Genomic DNA, 24,908 nt, shown 5'->3' with positions numbered 1-24,908 from the left:
GTCTCTCCTTCCCATCTGAAGTGCACAGAATTGCATGGAAATGAAGGGGATGGGTCAGAGCTTAATTGATCAAGTCAGCTTAAAATTTTAATCTGTATGTTATCCAGGGAGGAGCACATTAAAATCTAAAAATACTCTAAATTGTGTTTCTTTCTATCCAGAGATAACAGAATTTTTTTTTCTTTCTTAGGAGCATAGATGGGAGTTGTTTTTTTTTTAATGCAAAATTAGATATTACTCTGGTAATGTAATATAATGAAAAGTTTTCATTTTTTTTTTATTTCCTTGGGGCATCATTCTCTAAACTTTATGTTTTTGTCTTCGAAGTTTGTTTAATGCTAATTGGCAGATAATATTTCTTCGGGCTTTAGTGTACTTGTGTGTTTGTGCTTTACTTCAGTATTTTGTACAATCTATACGATAGTCAAGAGGGTTTGTGATTCAGTATCTTTCAGGTATTTTGAGGTTTTAATGGAACACAGATACAGACATCCTTAAAATTCTTGCAAACCAATACAAAATAGTTACAGTCTCCATAGTGTAAGACTTAAGTGTTTTAATATACTATAAAATATGTTGTGCAGATTGGTGGTGTTATACTAGTTATCCACAAGGCTGAAATGTTTCCCTAAATTCGTGTTTGGGTTTATTAGATGTGAAGACATGGTAGATGTGCGAAGATTAAAGATGCTTCAGATGGTACAGTTGTTTAAGTGTGAAGAAGATGCTGCCCAGGTAAAGATCAGTCCAGCATATTACGTCCTTGTCTTTACTTAGAAAATTGATCTCACCTAACTGTAAACAGAAGTGTTCTTTTCGTGGTCCTAAGTAAATTCATTAAATCAGATTCTCATTTATCCTGTTGAAGTAATAAAGTTTTATATTTCCAGTAATCTTACTGGTCTCATTTGACTTACTTTTCAATGAAATGCTCTATTGAACTAGAAATTGGAAGTATTTATTATTGTGATTTGGTTGTCAGTTATATCCCAGGATGAAGGCTGGTATAGGGTATTGCCTTTTAACCCACAAGAGGGTTTTGTAGCTAGATAAACAATTTGCTATTTTGCATAGTCAATATCAAAAAACATAGTTACAACTTAACATAGAAGAAACTAAGAATTTTAAGTTGTAACATTAAGTCTGTAATGCGATTCCAGTAAGATCTATATTACATAAACACATGGATTTTATTAATATAAATCATGTGATGTTAATTTTAAACAAGTACTTGTCTTTAATAGGTCTTGTCTTTAGATTTTAAAAATTTTAAGGAAGAGGAGAGGTCATTAACTCATGTAGCTTGGCACTGAAATAAGCTATATTATGGTTATAACAAATAGGTTAATTAATTACATGATAGTAATCTTTCTTTTTATTAATATGGTATTTTTATATACACGGTAAAAAGTTATGACTCCAGGTTGACTGTGACTTAATTTCATTCAGGCAGTAGAATGGCTCAGTGAACTTCTGGACGCTCTTCTTAAGACACACACCAGACTGGGGGATGACGCTCAGGAGACGAAAGTCCTGCTGGAGAAGCATAGAAAGTTTGTTGATGTTGCACAGGTGCAGAGCTGGTTATCTTCCTTTTCTACAAGCTCAGTGTTAAAACAGTTTTCTGCATGTTTGTAATGTAACTTAGCCCTCCAAGTCCAAGAAGGTTAGTTATATTAATCCAGAAATATAGGGCTAAGAAAATGTCAGCTGATGAATCAAAACTAGCCTGTATAAATCCGAGAGGGTTTAGTTCTGTAGCTCCCTCTGATTTATGATATATTAATATATTATGGTAATTTTAAGGCAGTAATCGTTCATTTGTAAAAAGTTACTATGAAGTGTAAGTTAATATCAGTAAATTAGAAACCGTAGTTTCTGCATCTCAACAGTGTCAGTGTTATAACAACGTGGTTTTTTTATGTGAATAGTATCTTAATTTATTTTCCCTAATTACTGAGTCCATGTTGTTAACAGTGTGGTTTCCTATGTGGAATATTAAGTGCCCCTTTCCACCCATTTGTTTTGATTAATGGGTGAGCAGATTTTTTTTAATTGATTTCTTTCTTTTTTTTTTTTATTTTTTGGGCTGGTGAAATTGAGCAGACTGAGAGGAAAGCAGAGTAAGAGAGGAAAGCCTAACAAGAAGTAAACGTAATAAAAATTAACTGGAAGTATTGCTTCCCCTTAATTATGCATGCAGCCGACTTGTAGTAGAGCCAGTGGACTCATTCATTATTGACTTCTAGTAGTGTTACTTAATTGCAGCCGCAGTCCTTCTGTTCGCTTTCCTGTCCCTCTCTTTAGGATTCTGTTGTTGTAACTTTGTGTCCACTCTCTTTTCTTCAGAGCACTTACGACTACGGAAGACAGTTGCTGCAGGCCACAGTGGTGCTGTGCCAGTCTTTGCGCTGCACCTCTCGATCATCTGGGGATACGCTTCCTCGGCTGAACAGAGTGTGGAAACAGTTTACGATCGCATCTGAAGAGAGGGTGCATAGGCTGGAGATGGCTATTGCGTTTCACTCAAATGCTGAAAAGGTTCGCTTTTTTAAAAAATGTAGTTTCAATCATGTTTGTTATGTATGTTTACAATGTGTTTACCTTGTAATTTTATGATTATTCTGTTCTTTAAAAATTTATATGCATTCCATTGTTTAAAGTTTGTTTAGGTATAACGTATTGTCTTAGAAAGTTCAGATCAGATTCTTGGTAAGCCGTACCAGGGTTGGAGTACCGTGGTTAGAAGAACCGAAACCATCCCGTAGTCTTTGCTCAGCACCACGTCTCTCCTCACCAGGCCTGATGCCCAGAATGTACTGTCTCTTCTTTCAGGTGTCATGACCCCCACTGTGTCATTATGCCAAGAAAGGAAACTGGCTTCACAAATACTACTGACTGTCATAAATTTTTTAAAAGGTCACTTTGTGATTTTTATAATCTTTTGAGACTCTCCAGGTAAAATTACAAGAGTAAGGATAAAAATGAAACCTTTTTTTTTCATGTGTTATCTTTAAAGAATCATTCTAGAATTTATTATTTAATGAATTCATTAATCCCAGAAACTTAAAGTTAATATGCGGTATATTTTTTGGGGGCAAATTTTCAATAGAACCTTTTTCTCAACTGCACAGTGAAAATTGATAGCATCCAAGTCTTGTATTTCCATTCCAAAGAGGAGCCTTACTAAGTAGTTAACTTTGTTTTGATTTCTTAACGATGAAAGTTTATATGTAGGGGATATTCAACGCAAGTTAAGATATGAGAAACCTAAGATAGCCTTGGTCTGTAGGACAGAAGAGATACTGTCAGGAGCCTCAGGAATTAAGCAGTTTCTGTTTGTGTTATGCAGTACATCTGTTGGGAAATGTCCACATTAACTCTTACTGAGCCAGTTACTGGACTCTACAGGTCATTTTTTTAGTGCAAGATGGGCTGACTGTTGATGAATGAAAGTATCCAAATGGCTTGACTTATTTATGTATTGATTGTTTCAGTGAAAACTTTTTATTGAACTATACTACTAACATAGAAAAACGTGCACTCAAATGTTCTACTCACTGAATTTTCAGAGTGAGGATGCCTGTGTAATCAGCGCACTATTCAAATAAGAGAATGTTACCAGCACCCCAGAGGTTGTCCTCCATCCTGTTTTAATCACAATGCTTCTGCTGGCCTTCCCAGTGTGACCACTGGCCCAATCTCTTAACACCACTGATAATTTTTTAGGATACTACTCTTAAAATGTATCTGCAAAGACATTTAAAAATCTAGATCTCTTTAAGAAGTTATGTAAGAATGAATATATATTAGTTGCTCGGTTGTGTCCAAGTCTTTGCAACCCCATGGACTGTAGCCTGCCAGGCTCCTCTGTCCATGGAATTATCCAGGCAAGAATACCAGAGTGGGTAGCCAATCCTTTCTCTAGGGAATCTTCCCAACCCAGGGATCGAACCTGGGTCTCCTGCATTGCAAGTGGACTGTTTACCATCTGAGCCACCAGGGAAGCCCAAGAATGAATATGATTGAGAATTTTTTCATAGAATATTAATATTCCTATTTTTTCTGGTACATGGCCTTTATCATGCTTACAACAAACTCTGCTTAAGGTTATTTTATTATGTCAACTTATGTAAAACCTTTTGTTATTAGATGTTATTTTTCTCTTGGGTGGGTTCTATTTCATACCAGCAAGCCACAACTATAAGCAAACTGCATAGCAAATTACAGTGATTAGGAAAATATTTAAATTAAATATGGAATTTTATTATATGAAAATATCCTTTATGAGTAATGCCAAAATAAACATAATTGGATTCAGAAAAGTATGCAAACAAAGTTGCAAAAATAAATTATTTTTATTCTGTCTCAAATTTTGCAGGTTTTTTTCTTGGAGGTAAATGTTTAAAATTAGTAGTATTGCTTTAAATCTAAAGTGTATCTTAGACTGCTAGCACATCTGCATTCGAGGCTAGACCCACTTCAAGAGCTCACTAACCATATGTACCTAATGGCTACTGTGTGGGTCTGTACTTACAGCCTTAACTATTACAAATCACCGCAATTTTTTTCTTTCTTTTGTACCATTTAAATTTAAATAGTGATAATTAAGGAAAAAATAATATCAAGGACTGTAGAAATTCCAAATTTGCATTAAAACCATATCCATTTATATTTTGTTTTTTAGTTTATATCACGTAACTCAAGTCAGCAGATCTGTTTTAAAAATAACTGTAAAGTTTCTAGCTAGGGAATCACATTGTTATGTGTTTGTACTCTGAGTATATGTTGTTATGTATTTATATATTTTTTTTCATTTGTGAAGTTTGTAAGCTCTTTGAGGTCAAAATCTGTTTCTCATTCATATCCCAAGCCACTACATAAAGTGAGTATTCAACAAATAGTTAATTAATGTATGAAAGAATACTACTTCTTAAGCACAGTTTCAGTTTCATTCCAAATAATAGTCTAGTGTTTTTTTTTTTTTTGGAAATCACTATAGAACTCTTCTTATTCCGATTATAATATTATAAGTGTGGGTTATGTGTTTGATTTTTTTTGAATTTCTTGAGTCCGCTTTGTCAGTAATCAGTCTTCTATGACATACATAAAGATTCTAAGAACAGAACAGAAACACCTTCAATCTACTAAATTTTAATGAACTTGGTTTCCTTTCTGTGTCTCTTGATTGATGTTGCACTTTTATTTGTTGCAGATTTTACAAGACTGTCCAGAAGAGCCTGAAGCTATTAATGATGAGGAGCAGTTTGATGAAGTTGAAGCAGTTGGGAAATCACTTTTAGATAGACTAACTGTTCCTGTAGTTTATCCTGATGGGTATGCTGCATGTTCTTACAGTTTGTGCTTTTATCAGTAAGGTCTTAAAGTAATATCAAGAGAAGAAGATCTGTTTCTAAAAAGTCCTAGTAAATTAGCTTTGGTTCGCATCTTCAGTATCTGTAATAAATTAGTCTAAAATGAAAAGAAATCCCTACCGGGTTTTTAACAGTGGTAGCAGTTGGTACTTGCTGCTATCAAATGTATTGCCCTCGATAGCTTATTGTAGAAGAAAGATCATTGACTAGGTTGACATACTGGGTTCTAGCCTTGACTGTGATGATAAGGAGTCAGGTAACTTTGAACTTCATTCAGGGAATGGATGGGGAGGGGACTGTTTAGTGTGCTCAAAATATGTACCTTATATACCCAGCGCAAAGCTAAACATTTCACCTCTAGGCTTTTGACCAAACAGTGCTAGGCCAATACAATTATTGTGATTTACAGATGAAGAAACTGAAACTCAGAAAGATTAAGTAAGTTGTCAGGATATCACAGCTTCTAAGTGAAATTAGAACATAGTTTCAGGTCTGTCTGGCACCAAATCCATTCTCTTTTCCACTGTGCTATGTAAAGTCCTAATTTCTTCATTTGTAAAATGATGGGGTCATGATTTCCACATTCCTTTTGCATTTCACATAGTTGATGATAAAAATAAGGATTAACCTTTTGCAGATAAATGGTCCAGTAAATGAATCATAGTAGCTTTATCCCCAGGGAGCTAGATCTTCTCAATGAAAACAGTTTGGTGGTAATTCAGAGGATATTTAATTCAAACAATAGAGAAACCAAACCACTGAATATAAGTATCCTTACATTGTAATATAGGGCTTTCCTGGTAGTTCAGTGGCAAAGAATCCGCCTGCCAGGGCAAGAGACATGTGTTCAGTCCCTGGGTCGGGAAGATCCCCTGGAGAAGGAAGTGGCAACCCACTTCAGTATTCTTGCCTGGGAAATCCCATGGACAGAGGAGCCTGGTGGGCTAGTCCATGGGGTCACAAAGAGTCAGACACAACTGAGCAACTAAACAAAAATGCCAACACTGTAATATAGTGTAGTAGGTGTGATTGTGGACTCTGGAACCAGATTTGTTGGGTTTAAATCTCAGCTCCACCACTTACTAGCTGTGACATCTTGGGCAAGCCACTTAACCTTTCCTGTGCCTCATTCCCTCATCTAAAAATAGGAATATATTTTCCATACCTCCTTGGGTTATGTGTGAGGGAGTTAAATGAGCTAAATGTATATGAACTACTTTAAATGATTACCTCACACATGATAAGTGCCGCAGCTAATGTGTCATGAACTTCAAAGGATTATTTGGAATTGATATTGTGAAGATATAATGTTATTCATCGTCTATACATAGATAATCTCTAGTCATACCTAAACTTGAATTATCAAAAGTAGCTTTTAAAGTCATGTATATCTCCAGTGTATAAAAGAGAAAAAAATCTAAAAGTTTTCTAAATCCAGCTGGTAACAGTGTTAGTAGGGTGCTTCTGGTTGGTCCATTCCAGGACATCACTCCACCAAAACCTCATTTCTGTGTTTCACAGCCAGTTGTCACAAAGTCAGTCTCATTCTACTCAAGTCCTCCCAGGAGCATCTCCTCCTGGTACTTTTGCACGGGCTGCTTCTCCCATCTTCTACAAATAGCTCATGTGTCATTTTCGTTTTTAGAATGCAAGAGTCAGTTAGTGCTGTATATTCAGATTTCACAACTTTAATATTTGCAATTATTATTCCATTCCCTTTTATATGGTAATTTGTTTATACTGTGTAAAATTTGACAGTGAGCTTAGTCACATTTATCTTTTGTACCATTCTCCTAGAACAATAAAAGAAATAAGGTGGTCTCTCTGGATTCCCTGCCTGAAGACCCACATTCAGATTCTGTTTTCTCCACTGTGATTGTAGTTCAGTCATTTGTTTTTCCAGGTCCTAGCTTTCCGATCTGAAAAGACAAAGAGCTAAACCAGATTATTTCCAGCAACTCTTTGAGCTCTAAAAGATTCTATGACTCTGAATACTGTGTCTTTGCAAATAGGATAAAATTAAATGATTTTGCCTATTAATGTCCCAAATGATGGCTTAACATTGAATGGATATTTTACTTGCCAGCTATATTAAACATCTGATGACCACAGTCCTTGGCACTGAAGTACTCATACAGATTTTATATTTGTGTATCTATGGCTGCCAAGCTGAAAGCAGAACGTTGTTGCTGTTGCACTGTTTGTTTATTTGTTGCATTGTTTGGTTTATTGAGATTATCATAAGTATACATGATAGGATATTTATACCATTAATATATATTTTTCCATTTAAAAAAATGTTTTATGCCATTTTAAAAAATGTTTCTCCTACCGAATTGCTACTCAAACAGTATGGTCTGCAAATGAACTAACGGCATACCACGTAGGTAATTTTTATGGTAATTTTTGCTTCCTTTTGCATTCACTGCACAGTCAATGGGTTTGTATTAATCTGAGCTTTTTCTGTTTTGATTTTTAGAACTGAACAATATTTTGGGAGCCCAAGTGACATGGCTTCTACTGCAGAACACATCAGAGACAGGATGAAACTAGTTAGTCTCAAAAGGCAGCAGCTGAGACATCCAGAAATGATGACTACAGAGAGCTAATAGCTGCCTTCTTCCCAGAGACCTGCTGTTCGTAATACCGCATGTCGTCAGCATACTCCAGCGTTAGCTACAATACGTTAAGATGCATTTCACAGCCAGGATAAGCCTCATTTCTTCCCATTACACATTTCTCTCCACATGTTAACACCTTGTAATTACCAAGGCAGAATTGTTTAACATGCTTTGCGATCATAGACTCCAAGTATCTTAAGAGAAGGAACTGTAAACATTGCACTGAAAACCTGCTTTAAAGCTTTACCTGACCTGTCAGTTTGCAGATGAATAACTGATAATAAGCTTTGAATGGTGCTAATAAGAGTTTAGAAATTCTCTCTATAAAAGATGGTTGCCCTTCCTCCCCAGGTGATGTAGTAAATTTAGACTATAGCTCAACTGTTATTAGTAGACAGTGGTGTCCTCAAAATTTTGCTTTGTAATTCTCCTTCAAATTTGATTATTTTTATTGTGTCAGTATGAAGAAAAACCTTCAGATTTTTGATATATCATATTCATTAAAAGACATTTTCCTATTTGTATTGATAATGTATTAAAAGTTGTTTGTGCTTAATAAAAGGCTTCTTTTAAACACCTTATTTAATTTGGTGGTTATATCCTGTTTCCAAACATGAGTGCCTTAATTAAAAGGGCATTCTTAGGCTTGTGAGGATGGTTTAATATTTGTTTTTTCATGTTGGTTGCATGTATTTTAGCCAGGAAATTCATATGTAAGCATGTATATATAATAAATAAGCATGTTTTATCAAAAAAATTATTGTGAAGAAAAGTTTAGATCTTAGTGGAACACTCTCATTTTTCTCTTCTTCAACTTGAAAAATGTTATCTAAATTACTAACTGTTCTGAAAATATTTGTCTTTGGGAGAGGAGGGCTGGGAAAGGCATATACATAGTTACTTAAATGTCATCCTTTATATCAGTAATCTTTCAGGAACTAAAATACCAATTGTTAATAGCATTTAATTTGTCATGATAGACTAGATGCAAGATTCTGGTGTAGAATAATAACAAAAATTGTACACATCTTTTAGAAATTATATAAAATGTTAATGCTTTTAAGTTTATATTAAGTTTAAATGGTAAAATACATATAATTTTGTGTTCATCTTTGTTTCTGAAAATGTTTTTAAGAAAGATTAAAAGCAATTTTACAGTCTGTGATCAGTACAAAATTATGCAAAGCATGCTCTTTTCTTTCCATTGTCTACTGAAATGTCCATGTATCTTCCAGTGGAAAAAGCTCCTTCTGAGCCTGCTGGTTTTTCCAGCCTTCTTCACTGCCAGGCTTCTTGCAGAAACCCATATTCATTGCTCCTGCATCCTCAGCACTGCCTGCTCAGCACCTTGCAGTCTGGCTTTACGGAGCTCTGCAGTGCAGTGGTTTGCGGTGTGCTCCAGTTGCTGAATTGAATGTTTTTTTTCCAGTTTGCACTCCTCTCTCCTCCTCTGCCTCTGCAGCATTCCTACCTGGAGCAGCCTCTCCTATGGTGTTTCCTCCCTTGACGATGTTACCTTCTGTTGTAACTCAGTCTAGTCACATAACTGTCACTTAAAATGCATCTACTAAAATGTGCTCGCTCAGATTCTGTCTTCAGAATGATTCTGGATGTCTCCTGTCCTTAGGGTATCTTATTTATCCCAGTGTCCTGTGTTATGTATCTGGTCCGGACTTCTCAACCTGTACTTTCAGCTACCTACTTGACATTTTCAACTTAGGTGAAGTTATTTATCATATTTTTTTCACCTTTCTCAGAGTAATTTTGGTTTGAGATACAGTCTTTTTTAATGGACATGCCAGAAAATCTGGGGGCTACATTTAACTGCTCCCTTTTATGCTGCCACTGCTTCTGAGAACATCCAGAAAGGCTTTTTCTTTATTTGTTAATCCTTAGTCTTTTAGGGTTTAACTTCTATGAGTATGAATGTTTGTGATTCTTCATTTCAGTCTTCATGACGGTGCTAACCACATGCCATAGTTGTTTATATCTGTACCTGCTACACTATGAGCTCTTTCGAGGGAAGGAAACTTGTGGGCCTGACTTCTCCTCTTCCCGGCATGTTGCTCATGGCATAATAGTTACTCTGGAAAAGCCCCTGATGCTGGGAAAGATTGAGGGCAGGAGGAAAACGTGACAGAGGATGAGATGGTTGGCTGGCATCACTAACTCAATGAACGTGAGTTTGAGCAAACTCTGGGAGATAATGAAGGACAGGGAAGCCTAGCGTGCTGCAGTCTGTGGGGTCACAAAGAGTCAGACATGCCGTAGCAACTGAACAGTAATAGTTGCTCAGTTCCCCTGTATGTCTATTGTAAGGGTTAGTAATAATTCCTCTTGTATTGTAGTCTGAAGTATGTTTTAAACAGATTTCCTAAAATTAGAACTGACTGAGAGAATCTACTCATCAGGAAGTCATTTGATAGTTTTAGATACTTAGGTAATTGAGATAGTTCTACTCAATATCTATTTCTCATACTGAATTTCACAGAATTTTTTATTTCTTACTAAGACTTTGCCAGAAAGGAACTGGATTGTAAGTAAAGAGACTCTCTAATTCTACCATCAACTCCCGTACTTACTGTCAAATGAGTTAATTTTATGTGCCTTAATCTGTCCTGCTTACAGCAAGAGTGAAGTAAGGCACATTTGGAAATATTTGTGGTTTGAGTATTTCAAGTGAAGATTATGCTTTTAACACATAGTAAATATTGTTACTTTTCATTTGTAACTTTGCTCCTGCTTTCTATATGTGTATCCAAATACCCGTAGACATAGTTATGAATGAAAACCAACAATGCCCTAATGTGATTTTTCTTCATAGGATCACAGTTCACTAGAATACCTGTGAAGGAAGTGACTTCAATCTGTTGGAAAAGACAAGTTCTTTGTAAATCATAAATTAACATTGGCCTGCAAAATCTAGAGAAAGAACCATCATTTTTAATTGGTACAATATAGGCTACAACTTGGGCTTCCCCAGTGGCTCAGCAATAAAGAATCTGCCTGCGATGCAGGAACCACAGAAGACAATGGGTTTGATCCCTGGGCCAGGAAGATCGCCTGGAGGAGGCATGGCAACCCATTTCAGTAATTTTACCTGGAGAATCCCATGGACAGAGAAGCCTGGCGGGCTACAGTCCATAGGTCGCAAAGAGGTAGACATGACTGAAACGACTTAGCACGCGTGCTACAACTTCCACATTATCTTAACTCATCTCAGGGAGTTATTGAATGTTAATTAGGCTAGCTTAATTTTTTTGTTTTGCTTTGAGTTTTTCTTTTGTCTTCATGTCATAAATTTGCTCCTGTGTAAGCTAAGTATCTATGGACAGTTTAGGCATCTATTCACACATGTCTAACCCAGCAAAATTATGATGTGAAGATGATAACTTCCTTTCAGATAAAATTGACTGTATTCCAGTCTTCATTGTTGGTCACCTGATTCCACCATGGTAACTCGTGGGTGATAAAATTGCTCAGTCTGCCAGCTAAGACGTCGGCAGTTCTAGGCTTCCTTGCTGTGTAGAGGATTGGATGCTTCCCTCACGTCATAGGTCTTTAATTTGGCCAGTGCTCCGAAGCATTACCTGGTATTAACGTGTGTGTTTCACTGTCAGTTGGTGTGCGGGGTGTTCTATTTAGTGTATTATTAGTGCATTCTCCTTAATGTGAATATGGCAGTTACTTTTCTGATAGTGCCGAGTAAATCACACATAAGCCCGCTGTGACAAACGGCGTGGTTGTGAGATGAGTTGAACCTGTCTCTGTACTGGCTTTGTTTGAAGAAAGACTTCATAAATCTCTACTACGTTTTAAGTTCCTTGCCAGAAAGATTGGAAATTACTGTATAGTTTTCCCAGCCCCACAGGACCATGGTAGAGTACTGTGGTTACTAAAAACTGAACATAACTATAGTAGTTAAAATCATCCCCATCTTGAGTCTGTTGAGAACGCTATAGGAGATTAACATTGGTAAATATCAGTGACAAGAGATGTATGTTTGGGATATATTTGTTTAAACCTCAAAAGGAAACATCTAGGGTTAAGAAGGTGGACTAGAATATAGCTGACCAGTTAACCTAATTAGCAAAACTTAGCTAGAGTTAACTTTCAGTTAAAAAATAAAGAGCTCCAGTTGGGTGTGGAAAATTTCGCTCCTGGTATATGTAGAGGGGCAGCAGTCACCTTGAGGGAAAAGGAAGTGCAGGTTTAACACCTGACATTAGTTGACTTAGGTGTGTGCTGCAGAAAATCTAGGTTTAGCCAAGAAACACAAATAATGGCAAGAATAGTACAGGAAAGGTTGTAAACTTGGGCTAAAATAAGAACTCTAGTGAATATAATGAAAAGAGGTGGCGTTTACTTCAGAATCTGGTTTTGGCATTTACCAACCTGGGTGAAAAATCATTAAACTTCTCTGAACCTGTAAAATAGAGAAATCATATCAAGTAATTTTAAGAATAAGGTATAATTATATTAAAAGTCTTGAAAAATAAAATGTTATTCAAAATGGCAGGATTATTATCTTTCCAGAATAAAATGAGGAGCATTCTTTAATCGTGTTCTTGTCCCAGATGGCAAGCACGGGGCTTTGGGGGGAAGGGCACCTTGTCTGCTCACCTCCCAACACTCCCATTTCCCTCCATTCAGGATACTGGCAATACTGAGGGTGGGGCCAGTGAGCTCTGCAGTAAACAGCAAGACTTTTAAGACTGACAAATTAGCCCTGTTGTGGCAGGATGATAGGCCAGCCAGATGGAGGACACGGGAGGAGTATCTTCGACTTTGAGGTTAACAGGACATGATACACTTCCATTGAAAAGTAAAAAGTAAGTAGAAGTCATACTCATGATCTTAGTGAGTCAGCACCAACCTGTAGAAACAAGAGCATGAATCTGACCACCATTGGTGCAGTTAGGTTAGAGAAGAGCAATCCTGGTAAACTTGGGCAGTGGTAGTAAGAGCAAAAGACTGGTCCTATAATAGAGGCTGATAGAACTGCGGGTGCTTCATGAAATAGCATAAATCCATGGGAATGTTGAATACTGAAAAAGGCTCACGGGTATGATGCTGAGTAACGTGACTGTAGTGTTTTAAAGCAGACTTGAAAACATGACTCGTCCGTGTGCTTGAGGAAAAGGCAGAGCCTGTGCTAGAACAGGAAGAACTTAGAGATCACAGGAAAAGCCAGAACTATAACTACACACTGTGAAAGCCGTAAGTAAAATTATAAAAGAATCAAGATTATTTCTGTTAGAAAATTTTTAGGAAGCAACACACGCAATAACATAGGTAATTAGACAGAAATTCTTGTGCTCTGTGCTCAGTCGCGAAGTCATGTCCAACTCTTTGTGACCCTTTGGACTGGAGGCTGCCAAGCTCCTCTGTCCATGGAGTTTCCCGGCAAGAATACTGGAGTGGGTTGCCATTTCCTCTCCCAGGGAATCGTCCCAACCAGGGATCAAACCCGCGACGCCTGTTTCGCCTGCATTGGCAGGCGGATTCTTTACCACTGAGTCACCATAACTAAAAATAGCAGCTTTCAATAGGAGAGTGGCATTGTTAGGAATCTTAGGCCAGGCTTGTGGAATACTAAATATTTCTGACAAAAGGCTATAGGAGTCTGAAGCCATTCTTAGTGATCCTCATGTGTCCCCTTAGAAGTATTTACAAGTCAGATGCCATCTCTATAGGGTGTCTCCAAATGTGTCACTCCTGAAAAGACAGGAGGGTGACTCCAGTGTCCTTCCATTGACTAGCGGGGACCTGTTCACTATGATCAAGCCTGACATCGTGTTTTACACATCTTTTCTATTACAGTTACTCTGGCTCTTTTTTAGTATTAAAAATCAGTAAAAATGTGCTTGATTTTTCCCTTTAGAATGTTTTTCATCTTAACTCTGTTAGTCTACACAACCAACAAAGGAGATGAAAAATCACCTTGACAATTTTAAGTCAGCATAGATCCAAGAACTGATTGCTTACCTCACACAGGAATATCCTTTCACAAGCTCTTAAGATTCTAAGTTGACACTGTTGGGAAGAATTTATGATTATGAAATCAGTAATGAAATTCTCAGCAGCATTATTTTGTAACCAGTATGCCCTGAATTTTTTCCCCAGCAGTTTTATTATAGAATTTTTTAAACATATAAAAAATTTAAAATTTTATAGTATACTCACCACCCAGATGCTAGTTAGCATTAACTATGCTTTGTCACTTATCTATCCATCCATCAGTTCACCAATTCAGATTGTTTCTGATGCATTTTAAATTGAAGAAATCTACACACTTCCTACTGAATACTTCAGTCATTAGCTAGAATTCAGTATATGCTTACAATTTCACTTTTATTTAAAATTAGCATACAATGAATGTGTAAGTCTTAAGTGTGTATCTGCTGAAGTGTGTATCTGCTGGGTTTGGGTAAATGCATACAGTGCTATCAAAATATAAAATACTATTAAAAATTCCCATGTTGCCATTTCCAGTCAGTCCTCTACTCACCCACATCCTCTTCCACAGGCAGCCACTATTCTTTGTTCTACCTTAAATCAGATCTTGTGTTCTAGATCTTTGTGTAAATAGAGCCACACAGCATGTGTCTTTCTTGAAGACTTCTTTACTTACCATGTTTTGGAGATTTAACCACGTGGTCGTGTGTATTAATAGTTAATTCCTTTTCTATTGCTGAGTAGTAGTCCATTGTATGACTGTATTACAGTTTATTTATTCATTTTCCTATTTATAAATACCTGGGCTGTTTGCAGTACTGGCGATTATAAGTGAAGCTGCTATGGTTATTCTTAACATAAGTCTTATGTGAACTTAGGCTTTCATCTCTCTTGGGTGAATACCTAGGATTAGAATTTCTGTGTCATAGGGTAGCTTTGAAAGAAACTTCCATATCTTTTTTTTCAATGTGGGTGTGCTGTGTCCTGGATTTTCACTACATTTTGAATGTGTAGAAAACTGTAAACTATTTTTATGACCCATAATCTGAAGTATTAGAAGTGGATTTGGAATAAAAAAAACGGCATTCTTCACAGTTGGCAGTTAGTGTTGAAGGACACAAATGCCTGTCTGCCCAAAACAGCTCCCCACATGGTACCTATCCCTGAGATTTTAGTGTAACTCCTTGAATGATTAAAGTATTTAGCCAAGCATGGTGATAATATTAGCTAGAAGAAACAGCATTGGTTTGTTATATTACTAACTTTTGCCACCCGTTTTCAGTAGGCAAAGTAAGACTGATAACAGAAAAGATTCATTCTGTTCAATGGGGGTGGGAGAGGTATTAAAGAACATGTCCTACTGGTTAGTCCCAGGTACAGCAGCGTGAAAGAGAAGCATCTGGATGGAAAATCCCCCAAACGGTGGTCAAGAAACCAGAAAACGGGGTGGGGAGAATTCTACCTCACAGTTGTGCTTAGGAAGTAGCTATGTTTTTGCAGGACATTTTAGCCTTTACAAATCAAATCATATTTCAACATTGTCTTTTTATTCAGTACCACCCAGCTACAGTTACTTCACACCCCTAGTGACTTTTATCCACTTTGTCTTACCCTTCCCACCTGTTATGTTACATTTAGCAGTTACCTGTACAAGCCTGTAAAATCATAATCACATGTACGTTTCCAGTGCTTGTGTTCAAAGATATTTATGTATGGTTCATTCAGTCTTTCTTATTTTTAAGGGCTGGGATATTTGGCTTCTACTGTAAATCCTTATAATGTTCCACACGCATTGTAAATGCAATAAAGATGTTAAAAACTAATTAATGGCAACAGATTTGGTATGTATTTCTTTGATATGTTATCACTTTGGACAATAAATTTGGTTTCTGTTACTAATGATCTTGGATGACATCCAGGGAGAATTAAGTCTTACTGGTCTCTATAAGATAATCTGATGAATTCTGCATTTTTTAAATCATTCAAATTAGATTTTTTTACATTACTTTTTTTTTCTTATCAATATTCTATAAAAATATTTTATTAAGACAAAAATTCAACTCCTTTGTTCTGAAATTATCTGGAGTCTTAGAAGACAGAGACTAAACACACTTCACCTGTGCGCCTCTTTCCCTTGTCAAAGCTCCCATCCTGCCTTCCCACAGGCTTAGCACAGAAACTCGGGACTTTCTGTAAGTCCCACATTGTCAAAAATTGTTAGGTTCTCATCACAATGGCAGTGGTCAAATTTCCTTTGTTCCTACCAATAAGTCCATTTTTAAGACTGCGAAGGAGAGAGTGTATTTGGGGTTGGGGAATGCATGTTAGAAGAAAGTTAGCTGTACTTCATATGACACATTCATATTATGCTGAACACAATAGCAGCTCCAGAATGGCTGCCAGGAATTCAGAGTTGCCAGAATTTGGAAGTTGGCAAGCCTTGTTGGATGAAGTTAAGTATATTTGAGTGATAGTTCAACATACGAGCAAGAGATATATATACATATATATGAAAACGTTCACTTTCCCAACTAGTGTCCACCGCTGCCTCTAGATTTCCCTTTAGACACGGTGGATTCACAGAGTTGTTCCACATTCTGCATAAAATCTACACAAAAGTATTCTCATAAACATGAACTCTCAGGAGAAAGTTAAAATGAGAGGAAGAAATACCCAGTTTTTGCTGGGACTAGAGATAGTATCTAACAACAGCAACAGCAAAAAAAGATGGAAAAACTGAAAGTGAACAATAAGCAAAAAGCTAGTTTGTGGCCATGATTAAGTTAAATATAATGGTTAGCAAACCATACTCCCATATTAAATAGTCTTGTACTGCACCAAACCATAACTTACTTACCTGGAAGTTTAACTTCCACTTAAAGTGTCTAATCTCAAAAAGATTTAATTATAAATATGTTTCTAAGAGTAAAAAATTGACAACAACCCAAAGATTTGAATAAATTTATCCTGTAAGTTTAAAATATTGTTACAGAAATATATTTTTTGAAATTAAAATATTGGAAAGGTATTTATGGTATATTGTTGAGTGGGAAAAGTTCCAAAACTATAGAAATGTTATAACCCATTTAAAAATGAAAATAACTATAGAACTTATCTTTGAAATGTGGAATTGATAGATCATCATCATTTTCTTATGTTTGTTACTTTTCTGATTTTTCTGTTCAAATGGGTATTTTTAAAGATCTTCTAAATATAAAATGCCTAGCAAGTATATTCTGAAGTATCTTTTGCAACAAGGTGAAGTAGGCAAAAATAGATATGAAAATCAGGGGGGATGGAATCTTTAAACTCGGTATACTCTCTATTTTCAAATGCTACAAAAAGTACATCTCATTGAAGTCTTAGTACGGGAGATATGTAGAAGATAACATCATGGATTTAAATACCTTAAGAATATGTGCATTAAAGTCTCCTTACATCCTCTCTTCAGGTCTGTTTCAAGCAAATTATTTTGTATAGGACAATGCTCCATTTTAGGAATGGACAAGCAAAACAAATACTCTGAAGATTTCAATAATAACTCTGTTGCTGCAGGTTGACACTAATGAAGCCATTCCTGCATTGGAAGGGTCAAGTTCCTCTACCCCAGGACGATGAGTTACTCCCAATCCCTCAAGATAAGTAATCTATTCTTAGTCAAAGACTGGACGAGAACACGAATGAGTCAACAGCAGACTTTCCTATCTTTCTAACCCATTTTATTCTTTATCTAGAACACTCTCAGAGTAGTACTGTTAGCTGTACCCACTTGTCGACACAGTTGAGTCTACAGGGGAGTCCTATAGTGATGACAGGGCCAGGCTTTCCTTAGAGTGTTCTGTTAGAACTGGGGACACATTTTCCCATAAGAACAATTAAAATGCAATAGGTCTTCTTCAGCTACATTTTGGATTAATCAAACTACTCAATTGGATGACCTAGAACTGTAGTTAGTATTAATTTTATCATTTGTTGCAAGTTGTGAACAACTGACCTACCAATAGCTTTTTAGAACATATTTATTAGTTGGAAACTGATTGTGGTCAACTGTCCGTTTTTGCTTTATTCCTTAAAATTCTGTTAAATATCAGAATAAAGTATAGTTATTGTTTTTAAATAGTATCTTAGGAAATAAGAAAAATATTAAAAGTAAAACTGCCCATAATGCAGAAAATATACAGTTAATGTTTGAAGCCCTCCCTTAACCTAACAATATTATATACCATTACTCAACTATTATTTTCTGCTCTTTATAGTCATTGTAACATAAAAATTTTGCTTTATTAAATTTTGCCAGTGCTAGTCAATAGCTGTGTAATATTCAATAATAATACCATAACTATTATTACTATTAGGTAAAATGTTTATTTCATTCCTGTTTCTCTTTCTTTCTTAATGCTTTGATAAATAATGCTATAGTGAACGTCCTTGTACTTAATTGTAATTGTGTCTACCCTTGAGATTGATTCCTTAAAGTAAAAATGTTGGATTAGAATGTATCCATATTTTAAGATTTTTGATAGCTGTGACTAAATTGTTTTCCAGAAGCAGATTTGTGCTTTGCATCAAAAGTGTACATTTCATGGGTTTCCTTCTAGCATGAAGTGTTATTTATAAAAAGCCTTTGCAAATTTTTGAAAGAAAGAAATTTATTTTGCATTTCTTTAACTGCGATGATGCTGAAAATAATATTATAATTTGGTATTATTCATTCTGTTTCCTCTTGATGACTTGCCTGTGTGTGTTTTTTGTTTGTTTGTTTTGTTTTGTTTTGTTTGTATTTTTCCTCCGGAGTTTTAGCCTTTTTTTCTTATTTGTTCATAGAAAATTTTTATATAGCAAGGATAATAATTCTTTATCATATTGGAGCAGTATTGCTCCTACTTCATCGTTTTTTTAAATCTTTATGAATTTTGATGATGTTAGTATGTTTATTTTTATGGTGAAATCTACTAACCAGTCTTTTTTATTTCTTACATAGCCTCAAAGCATAGAAAAATCCTCTCCTTCAGCTTAAATTTTTTTCCTCTTGTAAAGTTTTATTTTTCACTTTTAAATCCAAAAGCAATTTTGATGCACTATATGAGATAATGATCTAATATGATAGATTTTCCCAAGCATCAACTGTTGTCACCATTACTTATTGAATAACCTGTCCCTCCCACTGATTTCTGATACTTCCGTGAAAATGTATTGAGTTCTTAAGTTTCCTGGGTCTGCTTCTGAGCTTGCTGTTCTGTTCCATTGATTGGTATGTCTGTCTTTTGCCAGTCCCACACTGCCTTTAAGACTGCTTTCAAACAAAACAAAAACCAAAAGTTCCTTGTAGGAGCATTACAAAAATTAGCGCTTTCCTACTAAAACAATATTTTTGTGACATAAGTTAATAAAATCCCTGGCTGAGTATAAGTGTCAGTTCAGTTCAGTCACTCAGTCGTGTCTGACTCTTTGTGACTCCATGAATCACAGCACGCCAGGCCTCCCTGTCCATCACCAACTCCCAGAGTTCACTCAGACTCATGTCCATCGAGTTGGTGATGCCATCCAGCCATCTCATCCTCAGTCGTCCCCTTTTCCTCCTGCTCCCAATCCCTCCCAGCATCAGAGTCTTTTCCAATGAGTCAACTCTTTGCATGAGGTGGCCCAAGTACTGGAGTTTCAGCTTTAGCATCATTCCTTCTAAAGAACACCCAGGGCTGATCTCCTTTAGAATGGACTGTTTGGATCTCCTTGCAGTCCAAGGGACTCTCAAGAGTCTTCTCCAACACCACAGTTCGAAAGCATCAATTCTTCGGCACTCAGTTTTCTTCACAGTCCAACTCTTGATGAAAGTGAAAGAGGAGAGTGAAAAACTTGGCTGAAAGCTCAACATTCAGAAAACGAAGATCATGGCATCCGGTCCCATCACTTCATGGGAAATAGATGGAGAAACAGTAGAAACAGTGTCAGACTTTATATTTTTGGGCTCCAGAATCACTGCAGATGGTGACTGCAGCCATGAAATTAAAAGACGCTTACTCCTTGAAAGTTATGACCAATCTAGATAGCATATTGAAAAGCAGAGACATTACTTTGCCAACAAAGGTCCATCTAGTCAAGGCTATGGTTTTTCCAGTGGTCATGTATGGCTGTGAGAGTATAAGTATAGGTGTCAGCAAATTTAGGGGGATGAAGACGAAGGGCTATATGCTTAAAGATGATTAAGACAGAAGGTGGTAAATGAAGAGCAGTAGCTGAAAAGTGTATTACTTGAATGGGCGCAGTACGCAACATGGAGGGAGAAAGCAGGATGCAGAATTCAGAGAATAAAATGTATAACATAAGAAGTACAAAACAGCCAGAAAATAGTGAAAATGGAAGGGTAGGAGAAAATGGAGAAACAAGATTAAGTTTTGGAAGAAGAGAATAATGGCTGTAGTATTATAGTATAAATATATGAAGTATGTTTGCAATAGTATATTTCTATATAAAATGTAAAATACAAAACAAGGCCCAACCTGTGGGGTAAAAGAGACATACAGGAACAGCATGTTGTATCAACTGATGACAGATGAGTCAGACTGAGACAAGACCCAGGTCCTTAGACTGTCCTTAGAGAGCCGGTTCCCTCACGTGATCAGATGAATGGTGAAAAGAATTTGCAAATGTAGAACTTACCTGGATATACTTGAAATACTTGAAATTATTAATTTACAGTTGACCCTTGGAAAACATGGGGGTTAGGGGCACCAGCCTTCTGCTGCAGTTAAAATTCCACATATAATTTTACAGTCAAACTTCCATATCCATAGTTTCACCTCTGTGGATTCAACTAAGTGCTGATTTTATAATATTATAGTACATATTTATTGAAAAATCCACATGTAAGTGGACTCATGCAGTTCAAACCCATGTTGTTTATGGATTAACTGTATAATTTTTCAATTTATAAGTTTGCTGTGGAGTTATATATGCTTTGACTCTACAGTTTAAAGCCCGTGGTTAGCAGTCTTGTTTTTAGTGTTGGATTGGCATGAGTTAAACCTCATAAACCTTATAATTTTGGGTATTTAGTGTATCTAGTCAGTTTCCTTAATAAAATGAGATTAGTGATAGAAAATATCTGAAAATGTTTCTCTGGTAGTTACATGAGATCATAAATTCTTTAAGAGGTAAGTTGACATATAAGCAGCACCCTATATTGATAATTTTATCTGTAAACTTCCTAACTGCAAACTCCTTGAGGGCAGATACTCCACCTCCTTCCCTGATGTTTTGCTGTGCCAATATTAGTTTTTAACAATTTGATCCTTCAGAGGGCTTTTCCCTCAGGGATACAAGTATGATGATAGGGAAAGAGAGGGCACAACCACAGGTTTGCTTTCTGCAGGCCCACTCTCTGAATGTAAAAATGCCATCTCTTCTAGTCAAGAGTCTCCTCTAAATGCAACTTCATCAAGAACAGGCTGTCGTTTAAGTTATCATCAACTAACACGTTAAGATAAGAGCCATCTGATGTGGACTAATAAACAGTACGGGCAGGAGTGGGTAGCACAGAGGCTAGGGGCCCATTGCAGGTGGTGGGCAAAGAAGACCAGAAGGAACAGAGACTGAGAGGGTACAAAAATGAACCTGTATCTTGAAGTTCCCCATGAGCTACTCTTATCTATTTCATTCTGCAAAATTTTCACATCCAAATGTACTTAGGAGGTGGAATTCTGTGAAGAGGGTCTAAATACAATGCATCCTACTTATTCTTCTGGAGCATACCTTCTGAACCACAAAGCTTCCTTCCAATTCCTTAATCTCAAAATTTTGTTTTCAAAGAAATGAGTTTGAATTCATGCTTGAGTTTGATTAAAATGTGCCTTTGCTTCAGCTTTGTTACTTATGCAGGCCTCCTGGCTATGAAGGAGGAAATTAAGGAAACTATTCAAATATTATATAACTTGGATATCTTCAAGCCTAACCACTCTATAGATGTTAATGGCAAGAGGAGTGTCACATTGCATTGAGTGGGTGAGTGAAAGTCACTCAGTCATGTCTGACTCTTCATGACCCCATGGACTATACAGTCCATGGAATTCTCTAGGCCAGAATTCTGGAGTGGGTAGCCTTTCATTCTCCAGGGGATCTTCCCAACCCAGGAATCAAACCCAGATCTCCCACATTGCAGGCAGATTCTTTACCAGCTGAGCCACAAGGGAAGCCCAAGAATACTAGATTTGGTAGCCTATCCCTTATCTAGGGGATCTTCCCAACCCAGGAATCAAACCAGGGTCTCCTGCATTGCAGGTGGATTCTTTACCAGCTGAGCTACCAAGGAAGCCCCATCCAACCTCTTATTTCCCTGAAAATATGGAGGGGGCAGGCTGGTGCAGCAGAACCTCTAAATTCTGTGTAGGAGAAATGAGCCCCCCAAATACCTTTGGGTTTGAAAATCAATAGGGAATATGTTTAGGAAAGCTATAGAACCACAGGGAATGGAAAACTCGCTCTTAAATGACATACCTGCAGACTCACTCAACCTGAAAACCAGCAAAAAACCCATCAGGTGGAAAAGTACATAGATCATAGATAAAAGGGATTCACTTACTAATCATGAAGCATCTGCCAGAGAGGAAAGAACCAGTTGGGATGCTCCCTTTGGACTGAGACACTGGTGGGAGCCATTTTTTGTGACCCCAGGTTATGTAATGTCAGCACTGGCTGGCAAAATAGTAAAATTCTTTCTCTAACCTGTTAGTGCCAGTGGGCATGCCACACTGAGGGCACCCCCCACCTCTGCACCTCAGCTGGGCTTCACAGCCAGCCAAACAGTAGCCTTGCCCACCATCATGTGCAGTAGCAATGGCTGGACCCTGCAGCTTGTCTGAGGTCCAGCCTCACTGACAGGGTATCACACCAGTGACTGTGTCTTCATTACAAGAAGGCACATAGAACCCACAGAAAGGATGCCTCTTGAGCACCTGGCTCTGGTGTAAGTAGGATTGCACCTCTAAACCCTCAGGACATCTTCCAAATTAAGCCACTCCTTCAAGACTGGGAGAGACTGCTGATTTACCTAAATCAAAGGAGCAAACACACATTTAGGTATAATGAGAATACAGAGGAGTATTATCCAATAGAAAGAACAAGAAAAAAACTCAGAAAAAGACCTAAATGAAATGGAAATAAGCAAGCTCCTTGATAAAGGATTCAAAGTGTAATGGTCATAAAGAGACTCACTGAACTCAAGAGTGGATGAACGCAGAACTACAACAGAGGTAGAGAATATTGTTGTTGTTCAGTTGCTTAGTTGTGTCTGACTCTTTGAAACTCTATGGACTGCACCACACCATGCTCCTGTGTCCTCCCCTGTCTCCCGGAGTTTGCTCAAATTCATGTCCATTGAGCTGGTGATGCTATCTAATCATCTCATTCTCTGCCGTCCCCTTCTCCTTTTGCCTTCAGTCTTTCCCAGCTTCAGAGTCTTTTCCAGTCAGTTGGCTTTTTACATTAGATGGTGAAAGTCTTGAAGCTTCAGCTTCAACACCAGTCCTTCCAATGAATATTCAGGGTTGATTTTCTTTAGGATTGACTAGTTCTTGCAGTGCAAGGGATGCTCAAGAGTCTTAGAAAATACAGAACAGAAGTCACAACTATCAGAGAAACAATTCCATTTACAATTGCATCAAAAAGAATAAAATAGCTAAGAATACATTTAACCAAGGAGGTGAAAGACCTGTACACTGAAAACAATACAACACTGATGACAGAAATTGAAGATGACCAAAATAAATGGAGAGATTTCATGTTCCTGGACTGGAACAATAGATATTATAAAAATGTCCATTCTACTCAAAGTAAATCTGTAAGTTAAATACAACCCCTATCAAAATTCCAAGAGCATATTCCACAGAACTAGAATAAATAATTGTAAAATTTGTATGGAACCACAAAAGATGCCAAATGGCCAAAACAATCCTGAGAAGGAATAAACTAGGTATTATACTCCCTGATTTCAAAGTTTATTATATAGCTGTAGTAATCAAAATAGTCTGGTGCTAGCACAAAAACAGACAGCTCAATGGAACAGAATTGAGAACCCCAAAGAAATTCACACATATATGGATAATTTGTGACAAAGGAGAAAAGAGCATACAATGAAGAAAGCTCGGTCTTTTCAATAAATGGTTTTAGGAAACTGGACAGCTACATGCAAAAGAATAAAACCTAGAAGCCTATCTTACACAATATACAAAAGTTAACTCAAAGTGGATTAAAGATTTGAATGTAGTACTTGGAATCATTAAATTCCTAGAAGAAAAACATAGGCAATAACCTCATTGACATCAGGCCTAGTGATGCTTTACGGCTGTCACTCCAAAGGCAATAGAAACAGAAATGAACAAAGGATACTATATTGATGCTACTGGAGATCAGCGGGTAAATAACTCCAGAAAGAATGAAGGGATGGAGCCAAAACAAAAACAACACTCAGCTGTGGATGTGACTGGTGATAGAGGCAAGGTCTGCTGCTGTAAAGAGCAATATTGCATAGGAACCATGTCAGGTCCATGAATTAAGGTAAATTGGAAGCGGTCAAACAGGAAATGGCAAGAGTGACATTCTAGGAAGAACATTGACATTCTAGGAATCAGCGAATTAAGATGGACTGGAATGGGTGAATTTAACTCAGATGACCATTACATCTACTACTGTGGGCAGGAATCCCTTAGAAGAAATGGAGAAGCCATCATGGTCAACAAAAGAGTCCCAAATGCAGCACTTGGATGCAATCTCAAAAACGACAGAATGATCTCTGCTAGTTTCCAAGGCAAACCATTCAATATCATGGTAATCCAAGTCTATGCCCCAACCAGTAACGCTGAAGAAGCTGAAGTTGAACGGTTCTATAAAGACCTGCTGCTTCTGCTGCTGAGTCGCTTCAGTCGTGTCCAACTCTGTGCGACCCCCATAGACGGCAGCCCAC

At 37.0% G+C, this 24,908-nt stretch overlaps 1 protein-coding gene across 1 annotated transcript in view; it reads left to right on the top strand.

Annotated features, from left to right (window-relative positions):
* Positions 1 to 15,787, top strand: part of SESTD1 (SEC14 and spectrin domain containing 1) — a 99,145-nt gene extending 83,358 nt beyond the window's left edge. Inside the window, exons 13-17 of the mRNA XM_040227727.1 lie at positions 654 to 735; positions 1,450 to 1,572; positions 2,350 to 2,541; positions 5,216 to 5,337; positions 7,855 to 15,787. Coding sequence (XP_040083661.1) covers positions 654 to 735; positions 1,450 to 1,572; positions 2,350 to 2,541; positions 5,216 to 5,337; positions 7,855 to 7,984 — 649 coding nt within the window. The 3' untranslated portion in view covers positions 7,985 to 15,787. The remainder of the gene's footprint in view (positions 1 to 653; positions 736 to 1,449; positions 1,573 to 2,349; positions 2,542 to 5,215; positions 5,338 to 7,854) is intronic.
* Positions 15,788 to 24,908: the final 9,121 nt, after the last annotated feature.

The sequence above is a fragment of the Oryx dammah genome, unplaced genomic scaffold (genome assembly GCF_014754425.2).
Source record: "Oryx dammah isolate SB20612 unplaced genomic scaffold, SCBI_Odam_1.1 HiC_scaffold_27, whole genome shotgun sequence".
NCBI lineage: Eukaryota > Metazoa > Chordata > Mammalia > Artiodactyla > Bovidae > Oryx > Oryx dammah.
This window is presented reverse-complemented; position numbering and strand designations above follow the sequence as displayed.